Raw genomic sequence first — 18700 nt, 5'->3', positions numbered from 1 at the left:
GTGCTTCCTAACAGGGAACCCTCCAGGGGCTCCCAGCAACAGGACAGACTGTGCACACTAGGGGGCGCCCTATCCGGAGTCAGTTGCTGTGTCTGAATAGTTCCCCCTAAACACACACAGAGGCTCCTCCTCATTTATAACTGTGAGCACTGGCTTCAAGTGAGATTAACAACATGTACATGACAAATCTTTGTTAATAATATTGTAAACCACAAATCTTAATCAGTAATTTTTAAAATTTTTTAAAATGGAATCACCATGAGAAAAGTTACAAAGCTTTCAGGTTTAAGTCTCAGTCATACAATGATAAAACACCCATCCTTCATATTCCACCACCAAGAACCCCAGAATACCTCCCATCCCCTCCCCCCTCCCCGCCTGTGTAGCTGATGATTTTCACTCCTTGGTGGGCTCAGGGAACCATATGGGATGCCAGGGATCAAACCTGGGTCATTGTGTGCAAGAAAAATACCCTATTCCCTGTACTATCTCTTGGCCCCTATATTATGTTTTTAAAAAATATTTTAAACATTTTTACCCAACCCCTTTTTTTGGTATTTTAATCTAGGTAGATGGGTTTACAATATTGTTACTCATACTTTCCATGCATAACACCACTCCCACCCCACACCCACCACCAGAGAGCCACTTCCCTCTGCCGTGTCCCAAACACCCTCCACCCCCCTCAAGTAAGCTCTGTTCTATAGACAAAACTTCAGTTCTGAGAATTTCACAGTTATTATTCCCTTAATCTATTTCTGTTTTGGGGTGGTGCTTAGGACTTACTCCTGACTCTGCACTCAGGAATCAGTCCTGGCATTGCTCGGGGGACCATATGGGGTGCCAGGATCAAACCCGGCTAGGCCACAGTGTGCAAGGCAAACACTATGCGCTGTACTATCACTTAGACCTTATATTTCTATTTTGTTTTTATCTCATATTTGGGATATTTTCTAATTTTTTGTTATAGAGGTGGTATCACCAGTGATAACAATGTATAACTCATGCAGACTGTGAAAGAACCACTGAGACTCCATTCTGGAAAGTCAGGCTCCATTTTGTGCCTCGGGTCATGAGTTTCCCAGATAGTAAAAAAAACTGGTCAGACCCCCGGGCATGGGTGTCAATGCCCAGACATCTGACCTCAGACAAGGATGATTTGAATAAATGTAACAACATGTGTTACCTGCTTCCCTGTTTTGCTTCTGTCCCCTCCACTGGCTTGCTCAAGGCCACGAGAAAGCACCTGGCAGGGGACACCCAGACAGACAGGCATGCACCCAGGCACAGGACTTAGTAACCTCTCCTTGAGGGCGTCCGGAGTTCCAAGTCTCTTGTGCAGTAGTGCTCGGAGTTCCAACCCAGGGAGCGGCCCCTGCTTGCCAACCCTCAGCACTGAATCCCTTGTATGAGTGCCCTCAGCTCTGAGTCCTTTGTATGTGTGTGTTCTGGTGTGAAGAAAACCTTGAAATATCTGTCCTGTCTCTGTGTGTCTCAGTCGACTGAGCTCGGGCTTGTGGCCACTTAACAAACACGTGTGTGAGCGACGTCCCTCCATGATCCACAGCCGCCTGACTGGGGCCTGTGAAGTGAGGACAGTCACCTCACCACAGCCCTAGACTATGATGTGAGACAGGCACGGGGAGCTTCTAGACAATCTGATGAGGGGAAATGTTCACAGACAACTCAGCAAACTGAAAATTGTCATTCCCCCAGTTCCTCATTACCCAATATCATCCCCGGACCCGGTACCCTTTACCCACATGAGGGGAGTCTACAGTGGGTGGGAGCAGAGACCCTCCCTCCCTAGGAGAGGAAACCCCACTGTGCCCCACGTTCTTGCACTGGACACAACATGTCAGCCACTGGCAGGTGACCACATGCTGGACTCTGACTCAGGACTTGGAGACACAGAGGCTGGGACAGTGCTGGTACATTTGTCTCGGTGGTGAGTGGCAGCAGTGTCCTCAGTGTCCAGAAGCAGCTGTGACAGCCGTCCTCGATCAGGGTCCAGTGTCCAGCATAGGGAGTCAGGGGTGTGGGCAGTGACCTCTGTGACCTGCAGCAGGGATAGTGTGTCCTGTGAGGGGGTGACCGAGAGAGGATTGTGGGTTCTGCTCCTGTGTGGCCTCCAGCCTGCTCTGTGGAATCACTGTGATGATCACACCCACATGTGCATACTGACATCTGCATGTACATCCGTGTCTGCTCTGAGTATGTGTGTCTTGTATAGTACATGTATTAGTAACGTGTGTTACATGATACATAGATACATCTCAGGTCTCTCTTGTCCTTTACCAAATCTGATATTAGAAAAATTTGGAGTCTGTTATTTGCACTAAAAGGAAATCTAGCTAGGAAATAGATTCAGACATTTTCCTGCTGCTGAGCTCACACCCACCGCCTCATTCCAATGGCCAAACCCCTCAGAGAAGCAAACAGGATCCTCCAGCACAGGGTCTCTTGCTTTTATCTTCCCAGAAGAAAATAATTAAATGTGTAGTTTAAGCATCACCCACCCACAGTGCTCTCTGGTGAATGACTCGGGTTGTTCCCCATCTAGCTGAACCCCAGGACTGCTTTGGGCTTGTTGCATACTCAGGCCTCTCCCAAGTCTCTGTCAGCATGTGGGTCCTGGAGCGCAGGTGTCACTTATTTACCGGGGCCCACCGGGGGCTAGGGCAGTGAGGCACGGTCATGTGTGTTCTGGTTTACATTCTTCCTGATAAATGGGTCTGAGACCAGCAGCCTCACCTCCAACCATGTCATTATTTTTTAAATTTTATTTTCATAAAGTTGTTCACAATAACTGATGACACCCAATATTTCAACACCAATCCCACCACCATTACACTTTCCCAGCCACATTATTTCAAATTTTCTCACCACCACTCAAGCATGTCCCACAGGCAGATGCTAGATAATTTGTTTTGTATTGCTTGTTATGAACAGCATAAAATGTCCCCTGAGACTCTTCTACACTGCTGGTGGGAATGCCGACTGGTCCAGTTCCTCTGGAAAACAATATGGACACTACTCAAAAAAATTAGAAATTGAGCTTCCATTTGATCCAGCAATACCACTTCTGGAAATATATTCTAGAGAAACAAAAAAGTATAGTCGAAATGACATCTGCACTTATATGTTTATCACGGCACTGTTTATAATAGCCAGAATCTGGAAAAAATTCAAGTGCCCGAGAACAGATGACTGGTTAAAGAAACTTTGGTACATCTATACAATGGAATACTATGCACCTATTAGAAAAGATGAAGGCATGAACTTTGCATATAGGTGGATCAACATGGAAAGTATCATGCTAAGTGAAATGAGCCAGAAAGAGAGGGACAGACATAGAAAGATTACATTCATCTGTGGAATATAAAATGGCAGAGTAGGAGACTAATACCCAAGAATAGTAGTATATAATACCAGGAGGTTGGCTCCATGGCTTGGAAGCTAGCCTCACACGCTGGGGGAAAGTCATCCCAGATAGAGAAGGGAACACCAAGTAAAATGTGATTGGAAATCCCGAGCGGGGAGGGAGATGCACACTGAAAGTAGACTAGAGACTGTACATGATGGCCACTCAATACCCCTATTGCAAACCACAACACCCAAAAGGAGAGAGAGAGAGAACAAATTGGAATGCTCTGCCACAGAGGCAGAGTGGGGTGGGGGGATAGGATAGGGGAGTGGGAGGGATACTGGGTTCATAAGTGGTGGAGAATGGACACTGGTGGAGGGATGGGCTCTCGAACATTGCATGAGGGAAAAACAAGCACGAAAATGTGTGAATCTGTAACTGTACCCTCACTGTGACTCACCAATTAAAAAATAAATAAATTATATTAAAAAATGTCCCCTGAAATTCTAAAATTTTAAACAATTAGTGTCCAGAGAAATCGCTGCAGTGAGCTGCTCGATTCTGAGATTCATTTGTGATTCTTTGGATCATGGCTGTTAATGTGCTTAAATGGCACCCAGAGGCAGTTTGTGGGTGTGACAGGCAGGACCCGGTATGGACATGGACGGGGAGAGGGGAAGGAGCCGCCCACCCTGATCCCTTGAGGCCTGGAGCTTTCAATCACTGGTCCCACATAGCTGGGTTTTGGGTGTTTTGGTTTTGTTTTTGTTTGTTTTTTGAGTTCTGGAGGCTTTCAGCCACCGGGTTCATAGGGGCATGTGGAGGGATGACACATACTCCCGTCTGAAGCACCAGGAGAAATGGGCCTGGCCAAGGTCTGGAGGCATCTCCAACCACATTAAAACCCAGACTTTCCGCCGAGGGCGGGGCTAGGGTGGTGGTGGCGGCCGCGTTAGCGCGGGGGTCGCGAGCAGCTGAGTGGCGGGGCAGGGCGGAGGGTCCGCGGGGGTTGGGGGGTGCGGGGGGGGGCCGGCCTGAGCACCCAAGAGCCCCGCCAGCTGGGGCGCGCCCAAGCAGCGCAGGAGCGGGCAGCGGCCGCAGGGGGCCCCGGCGCGGAGAGCGGAGCTGGCGGGACAAGGCGCTCGGCTTCTGCTATGGCCCCGGGCAGCTGCAAGCGCAAGCGGAGCCGCGGGGCCTTCTGCTGCTGCCACTCCGAATCCGAGACAGACCCGGACAAGGAGGAAGGGGACGAGCAGCAGCGGCTGCTCAACACCCCGCGGAGGAGAACATTAAAGAGTACATCCAAGTATATTTCCCAGACATTATTTTTGAATGGGGAAAATAGCGACATTAAGATGTGTGCGCTAGGAGAAGAATGGAGCTTACACAGAACATATTTATGTCAATCTGGCTATGTTTCTAGTATGTTCAGTGGTTCATGGAAAGAATCCAGCATGAATATTATTGAACTGGAGATTCCTGACCAGAATATAGATATAGAAGCACTGCAGGTTGCCTTTGGTTCACTGTATTGAGATCATGTCTCAATAAAGCCCAGTCGTGTTGTTGCCACTTTGGCGACAGCTTGTATGCTGCAATCGGATGGTTTAATACAGCGGTGTGGTGAGTCAATGAAGGAAACAATGTGAAAACTGTTTGTGGCTATTACACATCAGCAGGGATAATCTATAGATTAGATTCTGTGAAGAAAAAGTGTCTTGAATGGCTTCTAAACAATTTGATGACTCACAAGAATGTTGAACTTTTCAAAGAACTCAGTATAAATGTCATGAAACAGCTCATTGGCTCATCTAACTTATTTGTGATGCAAGTGGAGATGCATGTATATACAGCTCTGGAAAAGTGGATGTTCCTTCAACTTGTGCCTTCTTGGAATGGATCTTTAAAGAATGAATCTTTAAAGCTAATGGATCAGCTTTTGACTGAAACAGATGTCTGATTTTCTAAGAGGAAAAAAGATTTTGAAGGCATGACCTTTCTTGAAACTGAGCAAGGAAAACCATTTGTGTCAGTATTCAAGCATTTACGCTTACAGTATATCAGTGATTTGGCCTCTGCAAGGATTCACTGTCACTGTCATCCCATTGCTCATCGATTTGTTCGAGCGGGCACCAGTAACGACTCTCATTGAGAGACTTATTGTTACTGTTTTTGGCATATCCAATACGCGGGGGTAGCTTGCCAGGCTCTGCCGAGAGGGCTCCATACTCTCAGTAGCTTGCCGGGCTCTCCGAGAGGGGCGGAGGAATCGAACTCAGGTCAGCCGCGTGAAAGGTGAAAGCCCAACCGTTGTGCTATCGCTCCAGCCCTTTGCAAGGATTATTGAACAGGATTCTCTAGCACCTTCAGAATGGCTGTCTTCTGTGTATAAACAGCAGTGGTTTGCTACACTCCAGGCCGAACAACATAGTGAGATGGGGCCTCAAGAAATTAACAAAGAAGAACTGGAGGGAAATAGCATGAGGTGTGGTAGAAAGCTTGCCAAAGATGGTGAATACTGTTGGCGGTGCACAGGTTTTAACTTCAGCTATGACCTGCTTGTCACTTACACTGATCGATACATCATTTTCAAACACAATACACTGAATCAGCCATGTAGCGGATCTGTCAGTTTACAACCTCGAAGGAACACAGCGTTTAGATTACGTTTGGCCTCTTCAGATAGTAGTGGGAAACTAATATGTAGTAGAACAACTGGCTACCAAAAACTTACACTTGAAAAGGATCAGGAACAAGTAGTGATGAACTTGGACAGCAGGCTTCTGATCTTCCGTTTATATATCTGCTGTAACTTCCTGTACATATCACCAGAGAAAAGAACTGAAAATGATCATCTTGAAAATCCAGAAAATTGAGGGTCTCACCTATTGGAAATAGTAACACTTTGAAAATTTTTTTGGCTAGCTTCCATTTAATGACCCTACTGATATTCACATCCTAGGTGACTAACAAAGACAAAGGCCTTATGAACTCTACAAATAATACAGAAGACTAGTCTGATTCTCATCTCATTTCTATGCATAAATGAAAAAACGATTTTAAAGCAAAGCAAATACTTGTGAAACCATTTTTGTTAAATGTATCAACTTGTGCTTTTAATTTTGCATCAGTAGAACATAGCTGTAAGTAAATTTCATATTTCTCTGAAACCAAATATAGACTTAATTTTTAAGCTTAAACTTTGATCAGTCTACCTAGTGTTAGTAATCTCAGTATCCATCTGTGAATTTATTTCTGTTTAGCTACAAGAAGCTAAAGGAATAATTCAAATGACCAATTTTAAATCTTATTTCACTCTGTGCATTTAAAGGCTGTCCCTTAATTCTTTTAAACTTCCCTTTATGATTCTTCCTCCTGTTGTAATATTTGTTCAGTCTGTATTTTTGAAGAAATTGTTCATTTTTTGGAGACCAAGATGAGGAACTCTCTTTAACTCAATTTTTGTTCTGTTTTATTTTGATTGTAGTGTAACTTCCTGAGGAATTTAACAACCAAAAAACTTACTTCAGAATTTCAAATGAACTTGAATGGGGGGAAGAAATTAAGTTTAATTCTGAGGGTATCCTTTGCCTTACTTGATCTTCAACATTGTGTAAAACTTTATTAAGTCATGGTTTATTTTTGTACCAAAGATTACAATTTAAACATTTTCGTATCTCTGATCATTAGGATTATTTATGTTTAAATTTTAATTATTAATCATATTCCCTACTTAAAACTCAGGACTTTATAACCTTCGAATTGAGTGCCTTTGAGTTATACATAATAGAAATTTCATAGTCAATGTAAATAAGGTTGAGGATCTCATATAAAAGCTGATAATAAAGCATTAATGTAAAAATAGAGCTTATTTTTTCAAAAATGAGGTGTATGTTTGTCATGATTTATATATGTTGGTTGCTTCTGTTTATTGCTGTTTTGAAAATAGCCATGCTGATCATTATTTCCAGTCAGAGTAAGTACTTTTTTGAGTTAAACTAATATACTAGTAAATATACTAAAAATGTATATTTTAGTATGTTTTTAAAATATGGGAATCATTTTTATCTATCTGTATAAATACCCACTTGGAAAATAATAAATAAATTCTTACATGAAACAAAATAAATAAATAAAACCCAGACTTTCCTCCATGTCAGACTCTCTGAGACTTCAGAAAACCATCCAGGTGACGCCTCAGCTCACTGGCATTTGTGGCTCTGTATCTCTGTGCCTTCCACACAGTGTAACAACTGTGAGATTGGGTCAGATTGTCTCGCTTGGGGATTTCAGGATTTTATCTTTGTGTTTCTCTTTAGTCATCATTCTTGGGATGTTGGATAACATTTTGCTGCTCCCGCAGGGAGCTTAAGGTTTATTGAGCCACTCCTACCACAGAGCCACCAAGGCACAACTAATAATCCTATATTGCTTTTCTCTTTCCTTTATATCATTTGTATGGCTTATTTATTTTATTTTTAAAAAATTTTATTTTATTGAATCGCCGTGAAAAAAATACAAAGCTTTCAGGTTTAAGTCTCAGTCATATAATGATTAAACCCCCATCCCTTCACCAGTGCACATGTTCCACCACCAAGAACCCCAATATGCCCCCCACCCCCCCACCTAAGTAGGTAATGATCTTCACTTTATTCTCCCTATACTTTGAATATATTCAATCTTTCAATAGAGAACTCACAATTATTATTTGGAATTTTCCCCCAACAATCAGGCCTGCTGAAAAGGCATCATTTAATAATTTATTTTCATTGCTGAGAATAAAGACTCTGAGTTCGCGCGGCTGCTGGCACGGTTTTGTATTTCTGATATTTTAGCTCAGTTCACAGTCTAGATGCATTTCTGTAAGAAGCCACTCTGGGTGCCAAAATGGGTTAAAAAGACCTCTTGGATCATAGTCTTTAGGAGCAGAGGGTCCATTTCGGGCACGGGAGCTCCGGATCTTCTGTATGGCTTATTTAGATATGTCCTTTCTGTATAGACACAAGAAGAGAATTGATGCAATGCTATGTAACATGGGAGTTAATTGACTCCAAAATAATATTTACTCCTGGGCATCCATATTTACGTGACTTAAGCCTCAGTTGCCCTTAGTTCCTAGCACTCCAAGCACAGGGTCCCAATGCATGACTGATGGACCCAGGGAAAATTGTGAGATACCTGGCATCCAAATGGACCAGGGCAAGCGCCATAATACTTAACTATAAGTTAAGAGCACAGTCATGGATAAACTCTGTCATGACCCAAAAAAGGTAACTGAATAAGGACCCTGCTGGGGTTAGGAAGACTAACCTGGCCTGAGGACTGTGGTCTGCAATATATAGTGAGATGTCCTCAGGAAGAACCAAACTTTAAGCTTGATATCTCTCTCTTTTTTTTTTTTGCTTTTTTTGGGTCACACCTGGCGATGCAAAGGGGTTACTCCTGGCTTTTCGCTCAGGAATTACGCCTGGCAGTGCTCAGGGGGCCATATGGGATGCTGGGAATCAAACCCGGGTCGGCCGCATGCAAGGCAAATGCCCTACCTACTGTGCTATCACTCCAGTCCCTAAGCTTGATATCTCTTACCGTGCTCATACAAAATGACATTGCTAGAAATATTATAAGAAGTAAATTTACTAGGAGTATTTAAGTGGATTATGCACTCAAGAATCACTCCTGGCAGTGCTCGGGGACCCTGTAGGATGCTGGGAATCGAACCCGGATCAGCTGCATGCAAGGCAAATGCCCTACCCGCTGGGCTATTGCTCCAGCCCCTAATTGTAATTTCTTTTTTTTTTTTTTTTATTGAATCACCATGTGGAGGGTTACATAGTTCTCAGGATTATGTCGGTTATACAATTCTCAAACACCCTTCCCTTCACCAGTGCCCATCTTCCATCACCAACCCCCCCAGTATACCCGCCGCCCCCTCCCACCTCCCCAGTCCCCACCCTTGTAAATGATGCTTCGCTTCATTTACGCCTTATCACGATTACATTCCATGTTTCAACACATAACTCACTACCGTTGTTGGGGTTTCCCCCAAAAAAGAAAAGCAGTCCTATTGCCAAGGAGGCATTTGATAGTTCTCCACTGCTAAGAATATAGAGATATTAAGTCCCGCTGTTTGTTACCTAACTTTTCTTTTTCCCCCTTGCCCCGCGCCACCGAGTTCACGCCTGTTTTTTAATCGCCACGCTGCCTGACAAGGGAAAAAAAACCGAAAAGGGTGGTTATTTCCCGTCATCAGCAGGCGTGGGGCTCTGGCTTAGTTGATAGACCAGCAGAGTGTCTGCAGGCAGTTTCTGGAACCAGAGGTCCTGCGCTGGTATCGGCTCCGGCTCGAGATTCCACCAGCGTCCCACTGTTCCATGTACATAATTTCCCCCTTATATCCCATTCCCACGCCACCAGGTCTATTCGCCTAATGGACATCACACTATGTTTGACACCACGCCGCGCTTCTTCCCGAGAAAGAAGGGTATTTCTTCTCAGCCGGCGTGGGGATATAGCTTAGTTCAGTCTAGAGAGATGGCTACCACTTTGATTGCCTTCAATATTTCAGCAACAGACTATTCTTGATAGGATCTCCCACAAAAGTCCGACCTGTTAAAGAGGAACCATTACATATTGCTAATGCTAAGATGACATTAGGTCGCGCGGCCGCACCAGCGGCCGCGCGGTTTTGGGTTTGTGTATAAAGTCCAGGGAAAGTACAACCAGAAATAACATCACTACAAACTTTTACCCTTATATGGTGCTCATAAGATGGAGAAATCTAGAGAGAGACTCGGAGTTGAGAGAGAGAGAGGTTAGAGGAATTGGGGGATGCCCGGCTCCCACTGTTTCAGCGCCGTGAGGTCTCTGGTCCCGTGCCGGAATTAGTTCAGTGGGCAGTTTAGAGTCCAAGGGCGCTTCCTTGGGCTCTTCCATCGTGCTGGCTCCGCAGCAGGTTCCAAAAGGAGGCACACGTGGGGGAGGTGGGTTTAAGTATCTATTGCGGTGGGCGGGGGTCACTGCCCCCGCCCCCTGGGGCCTCCCGCAGGCGCGCGCATCCTCTTTCAGCCCGCTCAGCATTTCCATTTTGCGCTCAGGAAAACCGCGGGTCCTGCGCTCTGTTCAGAAGGAGTTGAGAGAGAGAGAGAGGTTAGAGGAATTGGGGGATGCCCGGCTCCCACTGTTTCAGCGCCGTGAGGTCTCTGGTCCCGTGCCGGAATTAGTTCAGTGGGCAGTTTAGAGTCCAAGGGCGCTTCCTTGGGCTCTTCCATCGTGCTGGCTCCGCAGCAGGTTCCAAAAGCCCTAATTGTAATTTCTTAACAGAGTCAGTGTCTGCTTCCTAGTCCCCATTACCATCCTTCCCCTGTCCACATTCCCTTTCCCTGTGAAATGGAGTTGAACATGCTGACATTCCAGTCTTTCCATGGTTGAATGCCGTGGTGCAGCCTTTTTAATTTTCCATTTTGTTTATTTAGGTGCCAGCCTGGGATCAAAGGTTTATACTCAGCAATGCTGGAGGTGGAAGGATTGGAAAAAGGGAGAAGTAGGTGGTGGCTGGGGGCCCAACCCGGGGCCAGGAAGTGGGAACCACAGTCTCCAGTTCCATGCACATTGAACACTCCTAAGCTCTGCCCCCACCAGACCCCAAACCCTCTCTCGGGAGGTCACCACCCACAGTCACAAGCCCAGCCCCATGGCAGATGAGGCCCAGATGCTAAGTGACTTCTCTTCACTGGCTTGCCCAAATCCTTCTGACAAGACAGCACGAATGAGGGACAGATGAGTTGTCAGGACATGGCTTTTCCCCGACGAGACTTCTATATTTGGCCTGTGGAGTTGCTTCTTGGAATTTGCGGATGAAAGAGAGCTTGAGAATGTCGTGAGCAGGTGTCTGTGGCAGGGGCTGATCCACCACTTTGAACCCCCCCGAGGAAATTGGCTCCTTCTTCCCTCTGGGGCTTAGGGACATGGAACTTTAGGGACCGGCTACTACACTTGCACCCTTACTTGGCAAACTGGTGAAACAGCAGCAGTTTAGGGCCCCATGACCAGCCTCTGAGGAGTTTTCTTTTGCACACAGATGACCCACGTTCAATCCCTGGCATCCCATAGGGTCCCCCAAGCACCACCAGGAGTGATTCCTGAGTGTAAAGCCAGGAGGACCCCCTGAGCATTACCAGGTGTGACCCCCCCACACACACACAAAAAGTGGTGCCATGTTTGGAGATGTGGAGGGCGAATCCTATAGGGTCTTGAATATGTGGCCACAGGATGGGTGAACAGAGTATAGGAGACCTGGGCCCATCACATCATTCTTCTGTGTAAGATTTGGCCCAAATCAAAGGCACTCAGCCCCCGACATGTGTGTTCACACATGTGCATATATGACCATACATGCATGTCCTCAAAGCTTACCCTTGGCTCTGCACTCAGGGATCATCCTAACAATGCTCAGGGGCCATATCTGGTGCTGGGCATGGACCCGGGTCTGTGTGTGTGAAGCAAGTGCCCTTCGTCCTCCTGTGTCCCTCGGGCTGGTGAGAAACTTCCTAGCTCTGAGGTGTAATCTCATCAACGGCCAAGATCCAGAGACTATAAAACAAAGCTCCGGAAAAGAGTGCTGTGGAATCTCGCACAGCAGAGACTGGCAATACACTCGTGGCATATTCAATATGCCAAAAACAGTAACAATAATGGACCTCATTCCCCTGACCCTGAACGCGACAGGGTTGAATGAGATGTTACTGGTGCCCGCTCGAGGAAATCGAGGAGCAACAGGAGGACAGTAATACAGTGATACAGTGATACTAGCTGAGGAAAGAAGAAAGCAACACACCCTGAATGGAATCCGCCCTTGAGCAGATCTCCTAGTAATCTGGAGTAATCTCCTTAGATGAGACTTTGTCCTTGAGTTGATCTCCTAGAGGAGTGGCCTTACCTCTCTTTGTTGATTTGTTAATGTTCAACCCCAACTTTGTATCCCCACCCACATGATTCCTATATAAACTAAGCTGTAAGGGGCTGGGGGGGAGGGGAGTGGTCAGAAGGTGAAAGAAGGAGATGAAGTTACAAAGTCCTCAGTGCTCAGAAGGTGACAAAGCTAAGAGGAGACAAAGTTACAAAGTGACAAGCTTAAGAGGTCGGAAGAAGGAAGAAGAAAGTGGCAACAGACAGAGAGAGACAGAGACTGAAGCAGAAGACAACAGCACTGATGGGAGACAGAGAACTTACGAGACAGAGCACAACGGCAAGAACAGAAAACAGAGGACTTAAGAAATGAGCACAATGGCCACAGAGAAGCAGAGCACAAAGGAAGAAGATAGAAAGAAGCACAGCAACGAAGAGAAGACAACAAGACAAGGATGAAAACTGAGACTTTGGAGACCAGAGGTCCGTGAGGAGACTAGGATGATGGAACTCTGATGACCAAGACTATAGCCAGAACAAGGACTATAATTGAGCTGTAAAGGGAGAGATGGACGACCCTGGGGAGTCCGCCCCTCGCCCATCTTTCACCCGTCGTCCTGGAAGGTTCCTGGGGAGGCCAATCCCGGTCCACTGAAAGCCGCCCCTGTCCTGCCTGTGCCCGATTTGAGCATGGGCCTACCTTCGCCACAGTCCACTGTTTCTCCCTTCTTATATATGTATCATGTGCTGTTGAGTTGCAGTTGGTGTGAGATGAATAAAAAACTTCAACAGGGGTGTCCTCTATGTTTTCCAAGGTTTAAATATCCCTGTTACAGTCAGTTAACCCACCCCAGACATCCCAATCTGAATCCAGACTTGTCTGTCCAGGTGCCAACATCACCTGCATTTCTGACAGGTCTCAGCTGTAACCCTCTGACCTGGACCCAATAGTGTCATTGGCTTAGTGAGCTTCTTCAGAATCTTTCTCGAGCCGAGTGAAAGTACCCATACAACCACTTGCATATCCTGACATTTGGGGTTTCTCCGTGACTCCTGTCTCCTAACCCAGATTCCATACATTAGGAAGTGCTGTAAAGTCCAACTTCAAAGTCCGCAGGATCCAGTCACATCCGTGATTTCACCTGTTCACACCCCAGAGCCTCCAACATCTCTACCCTGGAATCTGCACCAGTTTCCCAGTTCCTGCAGCTCACTGTCCCCTTGCCTGTCCATCTGCACAGCAGCCAGACTGATGACCAAGAGACAATCACACCAGGCTGAACTTTCATTCAAACCTGCCTGCAGCTGCCCCTCTTAGATGAAAGTCAAATCTCCCAGAGTCATGGAAGACTCGTGACCTGAGGGCACCAGGACTTCACCTCAGTGACTGCTCCAGCCACACTGCTACCTCCTATTCCTTGACACAGACTCGCGCCTGCCCTGGTGCATTTACACTGACATTTCCTGCCCATCACCAGACACCCAGACAGTCCCTCACATCCTTCCATATTTCCTCAAAGGTCACCTACCTGTGGAGTCACACTGACCGGGCAAGGAAAACAGCCACTGACCCAGTCTCTCTCACTTATAAGTGGGTCACATTCCCCCCCAAGATTACCAATTTAAAACCAGAACATTTGCCTTGGTTATTATATTTTCAGTGTAAGTCTGTCCCTTCCTACTAAATCTCAAAGGCTGGTAAGTTTTGCCTGATTTTCATTCTGTGTTGTTTGCTAGACGGCAAATTATCATCTCCATATCTGGCACATTGGGTAGATGATCAGTGTAGGCCATGGTAGAGACACTGTCTTTTATTTTTTTCATCTGGACTTTATTGATCTAATAAAATTACATTAAGAATTGAAATGAATTATACATTATTGTGCTCGTTTCCCCCATACAAAGTTCGAGAACCCATCCCTTCACCAGTGCCCATCCTCTACCACCAGTAAACCCAGCATCTCCCCCCCCACACCCCACACTGCCACTATGGCAGGGTATTCCCTTTTGTTCTCTCTCTCTGATTAGGTGTTGTGGTTTGCAATAAAGGTGTTGAGTGGCCATTGTGTTCAGGGTAGAGACACTGTCTTATTCATGCAACCTCAGCTGAAATGCCGTGCTACAATGTCTACTCCAAGAGACATGGATGTCACCTCCATTTTTCTCACAAGTGCTTCTCATCCTCATTTTACCTCCCTCCCACACTGGCACCCCACAGCACACAGCACTTTCTTAGGAGAAGAGGATCTTGGGTTTACAGATCCCATTTTCTAACCCCTAAGTTTGAAGGTAACTGAGAATAGTTTATAAATTGATGAACTCAGATCACAGACAATGCTGAGATTCCTACAGCTTCAGGGTTGGTGGGTGGGAGGGCTGAATTCCAACATGGCAAGTCTGAACACTCATCTCTTGATACCACAGAGACTCCTGTGTGCAGGAGCCATGCTGGGCCTTGAGGGGTCAGTGAGAGACAAATACTTCCTGAGGCTCAGAGATGGGGACACACACTGAGAGAATGAGCTGTGAATGTGTGTACAAGAGAGCAGGCAGCCTCCTGCACAGAAACAACAAATAAACACCCAGATGGGGCTGAAGAGCAGACCCAGACCTGAGCCTATAGTGACCAGCATAGAAACCCTCTCTGCTCAGGGTGCTGGGACAGGATGAGGCCGGGTGTGACCTGAGTCCCTGTGAGCAAGGGCCTGTGGGACAAGGTGATACTTGAGGGACCAGGAAAAGGAGCAGGATAATGACCCAGACAGAAGAGTGACCACATCAAAGCCCATAATGACTGAGACAGAGACACATTGGGCACTGGTCTGTCCCCTCCCTTTCCCTCAAAGTCTCTCCACTCACATTGGAGTGGAGAGTGGGACAGACTCAAATCAAAACAGAAAAAACATGGACAGTCTCAAGATTTTAATTTTTTTCTTCTCAAATTTCAGGGATTTCCTTTATTAATCCTCAACCCCACAAAACAGGAATTAGAAAAATGCAAATCAGATGCTGATATTAGTAAGGGAGAAACATTCTTGAAAATAAGAAGCTAACACAGATGGAGACGGCTGAGTCCTGTCTCTGCTGGCACAGCCCAGAGCATCAGGGAAGAGAAGCAGGTCAGAGTGTGGAGGGCCCGTTGTGCAGGGGTGGGTCAGTCTCCCCCATCACAGTATGTGACAGGACACAGACACACTCAGGTCCCAGGGAAGAAAGAGAATCAGGAGTTCTTGACTCACAACACTGGGATGTGAGGAACCCAGCGGGGCAGCTGTCTCACACTGTGAGGGGAAAGAATGAAGAGACACAGGTGAGTGACAGAAGTGGTGACATCCTGAGCAAGCAAGCTCCCAGCATCCCTCTCAAAGTACCCCCAAACCCAGTCCCGTCCCCTCTGCCATATCCCGCCCACTTCAGCCTCCAGAGTCTCACCTCTAGGGTTTGAGAGAGACTGATCAGAGCCCTGGGAACTGTCGCTGTCTGGGGAGGAACAAAAAGGCCAAGCTCAGAGCCCCAGGGGGTGGGACTAGAGGAGGAACTAGTACAGGAGCTCCCCATGGGTTCTGGATTCCAGGGCCCCAGCCCTGCCCACACTTACTTGCAGCCTGAGTGTACTGTCCTCCTTTCTCACCTGTGGGAAGGAAACATCCACGGAAGGTCGGAGAGAGCACTGGGTCCTGAGGCCACAGAGCAGCTCTCTAGGCCCGAATCCAGAAAGCCTCAGAACTCTGAACAGTGAGGGCAGGACCAGGAAATACGCAGGAAGGAGACACTCCAGAACTGACCAGCCTCTCCTGGCGGTCTGTACTCACAGGGAGAGTCCCTGTGACCTGGGACCCTGGGAACCAGGTTCCTGCCCAGCTTATGGAGGTGAAAGTGTCTTTCATGAGCAAACCTGAGAGCAGCACACACAGGGGGACTGTGAGCAACAGCACAGGGGCGGGTGGTGCTCCTGCTAATGAGGCAGGAGAGCTAATACAGGGGGAGACCCCCAAAGTGGTAGAAGACTCAAGACTTGCCATGTTGGACAGATGCCCCCCTCCCCACCCCCATCTTACCTGAGCGCTTCCTCCTGCTGATCACAGCTGCCACCACAGCTCCAGTGACCACAGCCCCGAGGAGAGCCAGGCCGACAATGATGCCCACAGTGAGGATGGTGGGCTGAGAAGGGGGCTCTGGGAAGGGAGGAAGGAGAGGGTCTGACCCCAGCCCCAGCCTGACCCTCAACAGTTCCCCAGAGGGGCCAACCTTGATTCCCTGAGAACAGGCTCTGTGCCCCGTCCCCCTCCTCACCCCATCTCAGGGTGACAGGCTCCGGCAGCCCCTGGTGCTGCACACGGCACGTGTATCTCTGCTCCTCTCCAGAAGGCACCACCACAGCTGCCCACTTCTGGAAGGTTCCATCCCCTGAAGGCCTGGTTTCCACCAGCTCTGTGTCCTGGGTCAGGTCCTCCCCATCACGCTGCCAGGTCAGGGTGATGTCGGCAGGGTAGAAGCCCAGGGCCCAGCACCTCAGGGTGACCTCCTGGCCAGAGAAGGTGTGGTGGGTGATGTGTCTTCTGGGGGCTTCTGAGGAGGAACAATGAGAAAATTCACACTTTGGATCACAGAGTTTGAACAGGGTAATTGGTTTGGAATAGGAGGTAAGAATCCAGACACAGAGTTGGCTGTAGAAACTGGATAAAATCTTAATTCCTTGGAAATTTCTAGAACAGGGTTTTGGAAGGAGGTTAGGGTCTCTCAGGAGACACTGACTGTCTGGCCCTGGGTGGAGGGTGAGTGACTGAGAGAAGCAGGAGTCAGAGCTGAGATCTGAGAGAGTTCACAGGTGGCTGCCGGGTCCCAGGGTACCCACACTCCTTATTTCAGAGAAGGTCGCCCCTCCCCCCCACACACCAAGTAACTTCATGGTCCTGTGGACATAGGGTGGCCTGAGTCCCTGGGGGCGGGTCTCTGGTACAGAACATGGAAACCAGGCAGGTCCCTCCCTCTCCTGACTGAAGAAGGGGCCCTGTTCTGACACTGAACCCCACTATGTCCCCCTTGTGGGGAGTCATCCCTCCCCCGGGTGGTCAGGGGTCGTCATCACCCTGGACCCGGTACCTGAGCGCAGCAGCGTGTCCTTCCCGTTCTCCAGGTGTCTGAGGAGCCAAGGCACGCAGATGTTCTCCAGGTAGTTCCTTGTGTACTCAGCCACACGCGCCTGCTCCCACTTGCGCTGGGTTCTCCAAGCCTGCGTGCCCGCCGCCGCCGTCCAGGAGCGCAGGTCTTCATTCAGGGCGAGGTAGTCGGCGCCATCATAGGCGGATTGACTGTACCCGCGCAGGAGGCGCCCGTCGGGCCCCACTTCGCAGCTGGACATCTCCTGGAAGGTGTGAGAGTCTGACCCGCCCGCACAGATTAACCCCGAACCGGAAACGAAACCGGGGTCAGTCCGGGTGGCTCCTCCCGGTCAAGGGTCCGGGGCGGGTCCCTCAGCCTCGGGGACGCTCGGACCCGCCTCGGGGGGCGACCCGCCCCTTCCCCGTGTTGGCTCCTCCCTGCCCGGCCGCGCTCACCCGCCTCGCTCTGGTTGTAGTAGCTGCGCAGGGTGTTCAGGCCCACTCGGTAATACTGTGCGTTGCCCTTGGCGTTCCGCGTCTCCCGCTCCCAGTACTCGGGTCCCTCCTGCTCCACCCACGGCGCCCGCGGCTCCATCCTCGGACTCGCCGAGTCGCTGTCGAAGCGCACGAACTGCGTGTCGTCCACGTAGCCGACGACGATGAAGCGGGGCTCCTCGCCGGGCCGGGACACGGCGGTGTGGAAATACCGCAGGGAGTGGGGGCCTGGGGGAGGGGAAGGGGTGACACCCGGCCAGACCCGCCGCCCCGCGCGCCCCGGGGCCAGGGTGAGGGAAAGGGAGGGGGCTCGAGAGACGGGAAAAGGGGGAACAGACAGTTGGAGGTTGGGGGGACAAGGAGAAACATTTGGGGGCGTCCGGGCAGGGAACCGGAGAAACTCCTTCTCGGGGGTCCTGCACATCAGTGCCTGGCAGTTCCCACCCTTCACCCGCAACGAATTCCCCGCCCGACGCCGCACTCACCCGCCCGGGTCTGGGTCAGGGCCAGGGCCCCCGAGAGCAGCAGCAGGAGGGGTCGCAGCTCCCACATACTGAAGGAAGCAGGCGGGTTCTGACTCCCTAGGGATTGCGGTCAGTTTATAACTGGGAGCGTCGCGAACGCTGATTGGTTGATCTAGACAGCGATGCCCAATGGGAGTGAGTATTGGGGACGTGTCACGAGTATCCGGGCAGAAGGCGCTGACACAGGTTGCAGAGGAAGAAGTGAAACCCTGGGGAGACCAGGAATGCCCAGGCTTGATCTCCGCCCCCAACACCAGCCTGGGGACACTGGACCACACCTGGGACCTGGGACTTCGCCCTCTCACCTG

The 18700-nt window shown here is 48.7% G+C and overlaps 1 protein-coding gene and 1 pseudogene across 1 annotated transcript; one reads left to right on the top strand and one right to left on the bottom strand.

The window, feature by feature from the left end:
- Positions 1-4521: 4521 nt before the first annotated feature.
- On the top strand, positions 4522-6243 carry LOC129401648 (germ cell-less protein-like 1; annotated as a pseudogene).
- An 8389-nt stretch (positions 6244-14632) lies between these two features.
- Positions 14633-18437, bottom strand: LOC129402179 (class I histocompatibility antigen, Gogo-B*0102 alpha chain-like). Its single transcript, XM_055127607.1, has 8 exons — positions 18354-18437; positions 17830-18096; positions 17375-17653; positions 16565-16840; positions 16330-16446; positions 15870-15902; positions 15704-15751; positions 14633-15552 (listed from the first exon to the last, which is right to left on the bottom strand). Exons 1-8 carry the CDS (start codon positions 18418-18420, stop codon positions 15548-15550), a joined length of 1092 nt encoding a protein of 363 aa, XP_054983582.1. The 5' UTR covers positions 18421-18437; the 3' UTR covers positions 14633-15547.
- Between the last annotated feature and the right edge of the window lie 263 nt (positions 18438-18700).

This window comes from Sorex araneus, chromosome 2, assembly GCF_027595985.1.
Source record: "Sorex araneus isolate mSorAra2 chromosome 2, mSorAra2.pri, whole genome shotgun sequence".
Classification (NCBI taxonomy): Eukaryota; Metazoa; Chordata; class Mammalia; order Eulipotyphla; family Soricidae; genus Sorex; species Sorex araneus.
This window is presented reverse-complemented; position numbering and strand designations above follow the sequence as displayed.